Here is a 13,047-nt window from a genome sequence, read left to right on the forward strand (position 1 = left end):
ATTGTCGGAGGAGAAGCCACTTTTATTTTTTAAAACACCTGGGCCCTAGAGAGAAGCGGGAGCTTCTCTCACTAACACGTGATGCTTTTCATCCTTCTTTATAATGTTGTTGAAATGACCATCCAGCTCAGTTGGTAGAGCACAAGGTTTCTTAACATTGAGGTCGTGGGATCGGTCCCACGGAGGGCATTTCATAATTCGGAGGTCTCTTACGGAAGCTGCTCTCAACCTGGTGTTGGGGGTAGCCTACTATCTTACCTCCCCCTTACCCCATACATATCTAGGATCTATCATTTCACACCAAAAGAGTAATAGATGTAAAAATAATGATAAGCAGGAGAATACAAACACGAATGATATAGTTATAATGAAATTAGTTTTCCCAAACTGAAAGAGAGCTCCCGAGATAAGAAAATGTACCCTTCAGAGCTCATCGTCCATCATAGCTTTCTTCAAGACCCGCAGCAACCTGAGTTTTGAGCATTAGATGCAGACCCTTCTGCCCGATCTTGTTGGCTAATTTTGATTGCATTTGGCTGCAAATACGAAGAAAATAGATATTACTACAATAAGCATAAATAAACAAGTAAAATTGCATGCAATGCTCGTCACATTAGGAACTAGTGTTTTAAATGTGTTTAAGGAAATGATTTGCATAATTATAACAAGTATGCATTTCTTGTCAGAAGCGATGATACTTCCAAGTAAGAGATACGATACCTCAACCCTCACGTCACTATCAGCAAGTCTTTGCTTAATGTCCCTGGCTATTGCAAAGAAAACCTCCTCAACATTCAAGTTTGTTTTTGCACTCTGCAAGATAGGTTGGCACTTGAGCATATAGGATAGATCACTAAACATAAAAGGGAACAGCAAAATATGGAGTAAAGATTTCATACAGTCTCAAAGAACTTGATGCCAAATTCATCAGCAAGAGCTTGACCCTTTGAAGTTGGGACAGCCTGAAAAGATGTTCCTCAGTAACTTATACAAGAAACTGAACCAGGCCAATATGCCAAAATGAAGGGTAACCGTAAATGCAAGCAATAAGCTCACAGATGCGAGCAAGAGAAAGAGAAACAAACCCTTTTGCTTTCATCCATATCGGCCTTATTACCCACCAGAACCTTGTTGACATTGTCTGATGCATGCTGTTCAATATTTCGAATCCAGTTTCTGGTGTCTGAGTATAAAGGATATTGTTCAGTTGATAAGATAATTATAATGGAAAAGGAATAAATTTCAAATCAATGGATAAGGAATATACTTATCATGCTTCACCTTTTAGGAATCTGAGTTTTGGCTGATGAACGAGAATTGGTTGAAACTACACATTTCTAAAGATTCAGAGGTAGGTAAGGTAGAACAACTTATGCATGAAAATCCAAATGATATGAAGTTCAGTAAGTACTATTGAAAGATGACTCATCAGTCACATCATACACCAGCAAGATACCCATGGCTCCACGGTAGTAAGCTGCATGAAAAGAAAATATTACAGAACTCATCTGTTAACAAGACATGGGTCTAGAAGACAAAATTCAGGATGTATTGGAGAGTAGACATCTGAAGAGACAAATAAAATACTATGTAGAGGCAAAATTTTCAAACACCCTATCGAACACCTTCAATCAAGAATCTAGAAAATATGAATGGGTAAGCATCTGTTCTTCAAAATTTTATTTCCAAGTCCTGTCATATAATTCAAGTGTATGACAACGGGCAGGTTAGAAACTGTGCAAACCATGAAAGCAGACAAACTCCCGACTTCCTAAAGACTAAAAATCACAGAGAAGGAAAATGGCAAAGCAACAGCAACCACCTTGAACTAAAGCTGTTATTGAAATTCACAATAATTGAGTGAGAATAAATGGCAAGTAAGACGACACAACAAACCATTCATTTCCAGTTAGCAATTAACAGGCTCAAGTAAAACAATGCCCAAGTCATGCTATTACGACTATAAGTTATTATAATTCTAAACAGACCATTCATTTCAGTCAGTGAAGCCTACAAACCGAAAAACTAACCAGTTGTAATTGTTCGAAACCTCTCTTGCCCAGCAGTATCCCAAATTTGCAGTTTGATCCTTTCCCATCAAGCTCTATAGTCCTTATCTTAAAGTCATTAACAGGCTCAAGTAAAACAATGCCCAAGTCATGCTATTACGACTATAAGTTATTTATAAGCCTACAACAGACCATTCATTTCCAGTCAGCAATTAACAGGCTCAAGTAAAACAATGCCCAAGTCATGCTATTACGACTATAAGTTATTATAATTCTAAACAGACCATTCATTTCCAGTCAGTGAAGCCTACAAACCGAAAAACTAACCAGTTGTAATTGTTCGAAACCTCTCTTGCCCAGCAGTATCCCAAATTTGCAGTTTGATCCTTTTCCCATCAAGCTCTATAGTCCTTATCTTAAAGTCAATCCTGTCGAAATGAGACACAGCCTTATTAAACCACATGCCCCGTTTAGAAACAATACTAAGACAAGTTACTACAATTAAAAAAAAAACTACCCAATGGTCGTGATAAAACTTGTAGTGAATGAGCCATCTGAAAAACGCAAAAGGAGGCAACTCTACCCCACCTGCCCACAATAGCATAAGTAAACAGACTATTCGGTTTCGGAACTAAATTCAAAAAGAAGGCACAAAATACCAAGAAAAACTCCTTAAAATAAGTTAAATATCACTTATCAGTTCCAAATTATAGGCAACTGCAACTAATTGTAGCAGCCATGGCCTGAAATGAGCAACGATTCTCTAATGCAAAGATATATGTTACTGGCTCCAATATATCAAATCATCAAAACACTAATCGAGACAAATAATACTTCCATGTCAATGAACTATACTAAGGTACAATACATTATCAAATATATTCATACGAAAATAGATACAATACACAATACAATAAAAACAGACATTGTTTTCCAATCAACCTCGCCATTACAATAAAATCTTCGAAAGATAATCTATAAGCCTAAGCTTAATCTAAGGTAATGATCTTGATACAAACATCACGGTCTCACACCTAGCTTTCCACCAAAAATAAATGAATCAAATCCTTTCAACGAACGCAAATATTTCGCAAAATCAATGCACATCAAATAGATCGCATTTCAAATCAAGATGCACAATATAAATAGAAGAGGTAAGAAATAATTACCGCTGTCACCGATCAAAAGGAGCTTTATGAGGTAGTCGTAATCGGCGCGAGCTCTTGCAGGTGGAGCAGCCATGGTAGTAGAAGCAGTTTATCGAATCAAACAAAAAATAAAACCAAACCCTAGACCAACAACAACAATAACAAAAAGCTTTGACGTTAATAATCAAGTGTGAAAGGTAAAAATCTATCAAAAAATGTAAAACGAAATTTTTGTGTTTTTTGGATTTTTTTGAATTTTATTTAGTGAATTGAAATGAAAGCAATACCGAGTCAGGGAAAAGCAGAGTGAGATCTGATGGAAGAAAATGAGAGAAATGAGGAGGGAAGCGATTTTGGAACGTCGGCCGTTGAAAATTATTTGCTTATTATTATTATTTGGTTTAAATGTACCCATAAAATATATTATTTGTATTTAATTGTTTTCTAAAATATTTTTTTAGACATTTTATCTTCTTAAGTTTAGATTGTTATCTAGTCTGTTTTAAATTATTAAATCACTTAAAAATAAAAGTCGGTGACCAATCAAAACATGCTACGTCACTAATTTATTTTATTTTTATACTTTAAATAAATAAATGAAAATAGATTAAATAAATAATATTTTAATCATTAAATATAATATAAAACATTTCTCTTACCTCTAAGGTCTCACTCACCTGTTACACCTCTTGTCTCCTCCACCCCCACCAACTTCGCCCGAAAGCTGGACATATCGTTGATTTCCATGTTAGCTTTCTGGAGCCGGAAAGACATCAATGAATCAAAACCACGCTATTACACTTAAAACAACATTATTACGCTTAAAACCCGACCCTAAAGCAATCTACAATATCCGATTACCTCCTGAGATCTTACCCTTAGCGTCCGAACCAGAAGCAGCTACTTGAAGTATTTCCAAATCTATGTAGAGTCATTCTTGAAGGCTCCATATGCCAATTTTGTTAGTTTCAATTTCTTTCGTATTTTATCCACAATCGCCCTATCATTTGCATGGATGCAGAAATGCTCAAAAGCAAGCTTTATATGAAGCATACCAGAGCTTAGCTTTGGTCTTGAAAATCCTCTTATGAACAAGTGTAACGAAGAACTTGAACTAACAAGGGGACCCATAGTGATGGTATTGGTTTTCATTTTTCAGAGCTGCTTCAACTACATTCATTAGTCCACCGGCCAATGAAACCCCAACGGTTTCTTTTTGGTAAACATAGTTGCAATGTACATCATCCGCACCCATATAGGTTCAAACTAAATGAACGAGCTCGTACTTGAAACGAACCTTGTCTCAGGTCGTGTTCGATAAGAGCACAATGACTCCACCCATGCAGAACAGTTAGTATTCAAGCAGTATCAGTGCTCTCAAGCCGAAGGCTTGGTTAGTCCATAACTCATCTGACGTATTTTTGGTGTCGGAACGCTAACCTGAAAATCACTGGTAAGTCCAACTTTCTGATGATGTTGCCTTTGTGATACAAGCACGCCGTACTCCACTTGATAAAGTAAGACTTGCACTTTGATTGTAAGACCTAAGTGTTCTTGAAATAAGAAGGCTTTAAAGAAAATGGTTAAATATGAATGAGTAAGATGGTAAGATAGAAATGGCAGCGAAATAGATGAAGATAATGATATGTTTGAAAGGATTTATTTGTATGGTGGAATGATGGTATGGTGATGGAAGAAAGAAGTACAGAAATGGTAGTGAAGAATAAAGGTAGTATCTCAAGCAACAAAGGAATCAAACTAAGCTATATTAAAGCTTAACCCTAGAACTTATAGAATCTTGAGCAATGTTTTTTAAGGACTTTGACCCTTTAGGTATATTAAACCAAAAGAACCAGAAGTATCAGGGTGGATAGAAGATAGGTGATGCCACAAGCACAAGAGCACTTGATAAGTCGATAAATTTCTCAAAGAACTGGAAAAAGAGAAAATCTCACAAATATTGATTAAATAAAGTTGGTTGATTTAGAAAATGAAAGATAAACTATTTATAGGCCTAAGGATGCCTAAGATGCATATACAAGCTTTAATGAGTGAACATTCATGGATGAATGTCCATCCCTTAAGGAAATACAATGTATGACCAATGGTGAATGTATGAAGAATTAAATGAATAAATCTTCATTAATGTATCTTCATGGCCGAATTCTTCCTCCCATAGAACATGTTGATTTGTCTTCTTTGGATGAATGTTCATGAATGTATCTTGGTTGAAATTCTCCCCCTTATGTGAACAAGACCATTCGGCTTCTTGCATGAATATGCATTAATGGATGAGCTTAAAAGCCTTTGAATGAAACCTTGCACCTTCTCACAAATGTGTTGATTCATTTGAATAGTCTTTTCTCGTCCATGCATCTCTCCATTAATATCTCCATGCATAAGTTCTTTAAAGGATATGAATGGTTGTAAATCCCGTATTAATTTCCAACCATCACTGTCTTCAGTAATCTGGGCATATCTCGAGCTCCCGATATCTGATTGATGCGATTCAAAGTGCGTTGGAAAGATAAGAGATGGGGAATTAAATGTCAATAATACTTCATCACCCAAAGATGCTTGGAGAATGTTCAAACTTGGCGATCAATCTGACTGACATAAACTGTCCAGCTAACGCTTCAGCTGCCTTTAGTGTTCTTAGCATTCAATGTACCTAGACAAAAGTAATTATACATGAATTGAGCTAGAAGAATGATGAATGCATGTTGCCACCTATATTATGAATGCAAATGAGCTAAATATAAAGGCATGTGCATTGAATGAGCTAAAAAATGATGCATAAACATTGCATAAGCATAAAAAATGAGTTAAGAATAAATGTGTATGCATAGATTGGGCTAAGAATGAATGCATGAGCTAACATAACCATGAAATGTGCTTAAGTAAAGATGAATGCATGTTGCCACCTATATTATGAATGCAAATGAGCTAAATATAAAGGCATGTGCATTGAATGAGCTAAAGAATGATGCATAAACATTGCATAAGCATAAAAAATGAGTTAAGAATAAATGTGTATGCATAGATTGGGCTAAGAATGAATGCATGAGCTAACATAACCATGAAATGTGCTTAAGTAAAGATGTTATATGCATGAGCATCATGTGATTTGCAAGTATTCAAGCATGATCTAAATATTAAAGCACATGTAATGCATATACAAGTAAATAAACAATGATATAAGGAAGAACTCCCTCATATAGAACTTGGAAGGAAGTCAAAGTTGTAAAATTGTTCAGTGTGAATTTGGTGATCGGTAGGATCACATTATCCTGTCTCTTCTTCTCTTTGGCAGCCACGATCCCATTAACGAAATCGTTAACTAACACAACTGATAATGACTCGTTAGAGCCTCGTTAGTGACGAGTACGTGGCTGACGTGGTTTTGGTGCGTTCAAAGTAATTTAACATCGGACGGAGTTGGGTGATGATAAAAAAAGATTAAACAACGAGGGTAACAGATGAGTGAAGCAGAAAGGTGAGGGAAAGGTTTGATATTATTTTAATAATTAAATTTTATTTATTTATTTATTTATTTATTTAGTTAAAAAAATTAAAATGAAGCAATGACGTGGCATGTTCTGATTGGTCGTTGACTTTTATTTTTAACGAAGTTAATGATTTGGGGCAAATGAGATAACGATTTAAATTTCAGAAGACAAAAATTCCCAAAAAATACTTTAAGAGGTAACTCGATACAAATAATATACTTTAAAGGCAATAGTGCATTTATGCTTTATTTTTAAAAAAATAGTTAGAAACAAGCCTAGGTCCTTTAAAGGCAATAGTGCATTTATGCTTTATTTTTAAAAAAATAGTTAGATTCAAGCCTAGGTCCCTCTCTGCTATGCTAAACCTCGAGATTTAATCCTATATATTATCGTGTTTAAACCATGCACTATCCATCAAACATTAAATAGGAGATTAATGATTGATATTCTTAGATGTCTTAAATTTGAGTATGAATTTACAGAGATGTTTGAATGTTATTGTATTTTAATTTATCATAAATGATTCTTATTTGTGCAATTATATTAATCAATCTAAATTATTACACCTTTTTCTTAAAATAATAATGTTTTTTTAAATTATATATCAATAAAATACTCAATAATAAGAATAAAACTATATAGATTTTCTTTTTTTTAGATTTAGAATGACAGTAAGAGTTTAATTAAATAGATGATGCAAAAATTAATATTGTAAAAATATTGTGTGAAACAATTCTAAAGCAACAAATTAACATATTATAATCAAAATAACAATTCAAATATATACCAAATTAATATATTACAACTAAAGTAAGAATCCATAAATACACTAAACTAAGATATTACAATCTTCTTGAAAAAAAGAAGTTCAACAATACATAATTAATCTTAAAAATAAGGCAATCAACATCCTACAAATTATAAAGAAAATAATGGGTTGCTCGTAAACTTATCGAGTAGAGTTTGACTTCACTCGAATCGCTCGTTAAGATCTTGAGTCGAGTAAACGTTAATCGAGTTTTGATCGAGTTGAACTTTAATTGTTTAACTCAGTTAATACCCCTAATTAAATATGTGCCATGCATTACATATCATTCTTATTTATTCACTTTTAAAATGTATATTAAATAAATAATTTTATTTTTTTAAGAATTATCAATTTGCTCATTTTAAAAATAGATAAAAAAATTAAAGGAGGTTAAAATAAAAATATTTAAGTCAACCATAATTTTAAAATTTTGGATAAAAAATTTAAGTTTTTAGACGTGTAGAAAATAAAATATTTAAAAAAAAGATTAAAATGAAAATATAATAAAAATCAAAATATTCAATTTTATAATAGTTGAGATATTGCATATTTATATAAATTTTAATAATTAATGATTTATATTTAATAATGTGTCCTGAACTTGAAAGAATACTTTCTCGATAGTTAAGATTTATCATGTTATTTAAAGGTCAAATCCTAATTTATTGAGTGTTGGACAATAGAGATATTTTTCTCTAACTATCCAAATCTCGCCTCACACGTGGAGTTCAAATCGAACTAATCTAATCAAATAACACCACGTCATCAATCCGCATGAAACGCAACCACCCAATCACACTCTATCACACACATTATAAATACATAATACCATTTCGCCATAATATTCTCCACCGAACTTCTAATTCTTTCTCCCATTGTTTGTTTGGTTTACAAGACTCTAAGGTGGCGTTTGGTTCGTTGAAATATTTATGAGGGAATTGAAATTTGTGAAGAAATTAGAATCTGTAGGAATTGAAATCTGAATCTGAAACCTGTTTGATTGGCTGGAAATTGAATTTGAATCCAATTCCATATTTTGTTTGGTTTCGCAGATGTAACCCCCTCAGACCGATGCGGATAGCCCGATCCGATCTGGAGTGTTACATTAGGGCCACCGGAGCGACCCACTGTAAAAATAGCGGAAAATTTAAAACTTTTCTTAAAACATGTAAAATCATAAAATGATTTATTATTATTAAGAAATAAAACAGGTTTTTCAAACTTAGATATAAAACAAAATACAATCTACATGCCCCCTAATCACATGTATCATCCTCTGAAAGCAACGCCGGAAGAACTCCCTTACTGATGTTGATAGCTGCACAGGTACGATTCTTTTAACCTGCAATGGTGAGTAATAGAGTGAGCTTCGAAAAACTCAGTAATATAGAACTACCAAGTGATTCTAAAGGACATGCAGATAAATGAAAAAACCACATAGTTTTCCTTCTTGAATCAGACGTATACAATTTTTTGGTAAATCTGAGGTTCCACTAGTAGTTCATCGATTTGAAGCCATGAAGATCACAGTTCCTAGGAACCATTCAAAGTATTACATTTTCAGGAGATCGAATAGGATGTCTAGTGTGTTCCAACAGTACCATAAAATCATAATAGGTACATTGATCAATTGATAGTTCAGTAAATCTCATAAACCATACCATAGTGGAGCTTTTTAAACTCGTAGTTTAAAACCATCGTATAAAGAGTTAACCTAAGGGAACATCTTAGGGCCTGAGAGCCTACCCAAGAAAGTTCGGGGCCACGGGGCCTACCTAAGAACACATCTTAGGGCCGCAGGGCCTACCCGAGAATGATCTCAGGGCCACAGAGCCTACCTAAGAGTCACATTAGGTCCATAAAAATTTTCCAGCTTTATCAGAGTTGTACTTTATAAATATGTATCTCCAAGATACAATTTATACCGTGATACAAATCCATAAGCCATCACCATTAAGTCGGTGCATCCATAAAACAGTAACCATAAATTTCAATGTACCTCATGTTAAAACAATAAAACAATTTATTAAAATATAAGGAACACACTAGAGAAAATCCCAATATTTATCAGAGGCGTTTTGTAGTTATCAATATGGATAACAGAAAACTTATGCAATTTGATCAGATTCCATGAACGAGGTCCTATTGAAGAGAATCGGTCACTAACCGATTTAATCATACATTTAAGGTTGATACTTTATAATCCCATTATGTTTTCATGTGCATCCGGAAATACTGGAGTGATTTGAGTCGAAAAAGAAGAAACGAATATTCAAGGCATTTTGGTTATTTTGGTGCTCAATGTTTTTCCATTCATTTCAAAGCTTGATGATATCTATTCATTTCTAAACTTGGTGATATTCTTGAGTCATTCCATTACAAGGGTATTTTGGTCATTTTAAAGATCCCACGTATTTTAATCAGTTCCTTCCGTCCGATCTTATTATTTAATTCAGACTTATCATCTATTTCATTATATACGAACAATTCTGATAGAAGAGCACCCTCGATAATTTATTCTTCAGGTATTTACTCATAACTCGAAGATTTCAAGTTAAATACCTTCTCAGATGTTACTAACGAATTATCAGAAATTTTCCATACAAAAATAGGATCTCAACAAGTAAATCAGTAATTTATCGAGTTAAAAATTAATCCTCAAAGTACTTTTTCATTCAGGGTCAACTCGGACTATTTTTCCTTCTAAAGGGCATTTTCATAATTTCTTAACCAGATAATTTCGGTATTAACTCTTAACGAAAATAATTACTCTTTAATAAACTTCTAGTATCTTGCATAAACCCTATGGGTTAAAAACCGGTTATCCAAATTTCTAAACAAATTAGCATTTCTTATGCGCATTGTAGTTTTATCAGATCAATATATCCTTTCAGGGTTATTAATCAACTTCCAGGGATAATTATTGTCATCTTACAACATAAGGGTATTTTCGTAATTTTATCATACCGTAATATTCTCATAATTTCCCATCCAAGTACATTCGATGAAATAAATTATATGTTACATATCCAAGTTGATTCATTTTCACTATACACAGAAATTGTAATTTTAATTCTAAAGTCCATCAATTCTTATAAAAATCATCTGAACCATAATCAGTTATCAAATTTTTATCGTACTTTATAAAATGATCTGCCAAGTTTGAAAATTTTCAATTTAATCCTCAAATTTCCCCCCAAAATACCAATTAACTTCACCACTTTATTATTCTAAAATTTAGCCCCTAAATAGGGGTATTACAGCAAACATGTTAGATGAATTTGATTTCATTCATGTAAAATGACATAATCGCCCTTCTTGTTTTTTTGCTTAATTTTAGTTTGTTTTATAACTTACATGTAGCAATATATTATAAAAAATTTAAAAATATTAAATTTTCATTTTATTGATTGATTATTCGTTTCAATAAATTATAAAAATCATACTAATAAACATCATAAGTTAAAATCATCCCAATTAGGGATGACCATGGGTCGGGTTTTTGGTTCACCCGATCCGACCCGAGAACAAGGGAACCTCCACCCGAGACCCGACAGAACCCGACTAAAATAAAATTTCACCTGACCTTACCCGACCCGAAATAATAAAAAGATATTTTTATTCAATAAAAACAGTGACTTAATTGAAAAAAAAAATTATATATAGAGGGGCATTACTGTAATTTTTTAAATATATAAAGTAAAATTATATTTTTCTCGGGTCGGGTCAGTATTTTTCACCCTAAACCTGAAGCCGACCCGCTCAAATATCACACTTTAAAAAAACCCGACCCGACCTGAACCCAAAAATTGTAAAAAAAAATCCGACCGATCCCGATTTTTTTTTAAAAAAATCCGACATGAATACCAAAAAATTGATGAGGGTAGTATGATCAAATTTCGCATTCCCTCCTCCAAATGATTTCAATTCCATCATGTTATGGATGAAATTTACTGGAATTTGATTCCAATTCTCCCTTTGAAAACTTGAATCAAATATAGGAAAATGGTGAAATTAGATTCCAATTCCCCTTAATTCCAAGGGATTCAAGCGAACCAGACGCCACCTAAGAATAACCTTCACTTCTTCCATGGCACCAAAGGCCGAGAAAAAAGCTCGCTGAGAAAAAGTCGATGGCGGAGAAGCTCTAATGTCATCGGAGAAGAAGATCTCCAAGGAAGGCGGAGACAAAAAAAAGAAGAAAATAAAAAAGAGTACGAAAACTTACAAGATTTACATATTCAAGGTCTTGGAACATGTTCATCATGATATCGGGATCTCAAGCAAAGCCATGGAAATCATGAACAGTTTCATAAACGATATATTCGAAAAATTGGCTCAGGAGGCTTCCATATTAGCTAGGTATAATAAGAAGTCGACGATTACGTCAAGAGAAATCCAAACGGCAGTGAGATTAGTTTTACTTGGGGAATTGGCTAAACTCGCCGTCTCTGAAGGTACTAAGGCGGTTACCAAATTTACCGGTTCTTAGATTTATTAATATATTTGAATTCATTTATTATGTGTTTAGACGATGCTTTAATGTTCTAGTGTAATGGATTAAAAGATTGAAATGGTACAATTTTTGTTTTTGAATTCAGTGTGTTTGGATTTAAAAAGTAAATATTCATTTTTCTTTCGTTAATCGTTGATTTGAGTGCAAGAAACTCATATCCCTTCATCCTTTTTATATGACAAAGATGAATGTGGAATTTTACCATTGGTGAGTAAATACCTTAATAGATATCTTGTTATTTCAGCAAGCAACGATCAATGTTCAATGTTTTTTAAAAAGAATTCCATAGATATTCCCACTAATCATTATTAGTATTACATCAATCAACCATCGATAATTTCTAAAATTTGAAAAATTAATATTAATAATATCAATATCACCCCAATCAAAATCATTAATTAGTTATTAAATTTAGACAACAAAAGAAAATTTGATATATCAAGTACAAATATCAAGTCTTAACCTCAACTTAAATATAGCCTCTCTATTATATTTATCCTAAGGGAGGACCCCATGATGGGAATTAGAGGCCTTTGCCACAAACAAACAAAAAATCATTAAACCCTTGGAATTTTATTAAAAAAATCATCAGACCTCTTCTAGATGTTAAACAATTTTCATCAATCATATTATATGTATTTATATTTATTAAATTAAATTGATAGTCTTAAATAAATATTAATATATTTATCCATGACTCAGATATTTAGAAAAGATAAAAAATAGTAGTATTTTGTCATTTATTTTTTCTTTTTATCACCAATCATTATGCATACTTCTTAATAATTAATTTATCATAAATGACAAATATATCTTTTAAGTGTACGTGAGGCTCTGTAATGTCGATATACAGTATGTGACTTCGATTTTCTAACATCAGAGAATGTCCCCAAAAAAAAATCTCTCTCATCGAATGGTTATGCCAGTAAATGTTTCAGAGAATAAATGAATCGAAGAAGATACTGGAATAATCGAGAAAGTGATTGAGAGAAAGAATAAATTATCAAAATTCATCGTTATTTTATTTCTTCATCAAAGTAGAATTACAAACAACGGA

At 32.9% G+C, this 13,047-nt stretch overlaps 1 protein-coding gene and 1 pseudogene across 1 annotated transcript; one reads left to right on the top strand and one right to left on the bottom strand.

Moving 5' to 3' along the window:
• Positions 1 to 293: 293 nt before the first annotated feature.
• Positions 294 to 3,374, bottom strand: LOC120113806 (annotated as a pseudogene).
• An 8,250-nt stretch (positions 3,375 to 11,624) lies between these two features.
• LOC120113671 (probable histone H2B.3) lies at positions 11,625 to 11,966 on the top strand. Its single transcript, XM_039134744.1, has one exon. The coding sequence runs from the start codon at positions 11,625 to 11,627 to the stop codon at positions 11,964 to 11,966; it is 342 nt and encodes a 113-aa protein (XP_038990675.1).
• Positions 11,967 to 13,047: the final 1,081 nt, after the last annotated feature.

The sequence above is a fragment of the Hibiscus syriacus genome, unplaced genomic scaffold (genome assembly GCF_006381635.1).
Source record: "Hibiscus syriacus cultivar Baekdansim isolate YM2019G1 unplaced genomic scaffold, ASM638163v2 tig00110213_pilon, whole genome shotgun sequence".
Taxonomy (NCBI): domain Eukaryota; kingdom Viridiplantae; phylum Streptophyta; class Magnoliopsida; order Malvales; family Malvaceae; genus Hibiscus; species Hibiscus syriacus.

What these genes read in the sequence shown, in the direction of transcription:
- LOC120113671 (XM_039134744.1), top strand. Translation starts at nt 11,625, where the DNA reads ATGTCATCGGAGAAGAAGATCTCCAAGGAAGGCGGAGACAAAAAAAAG.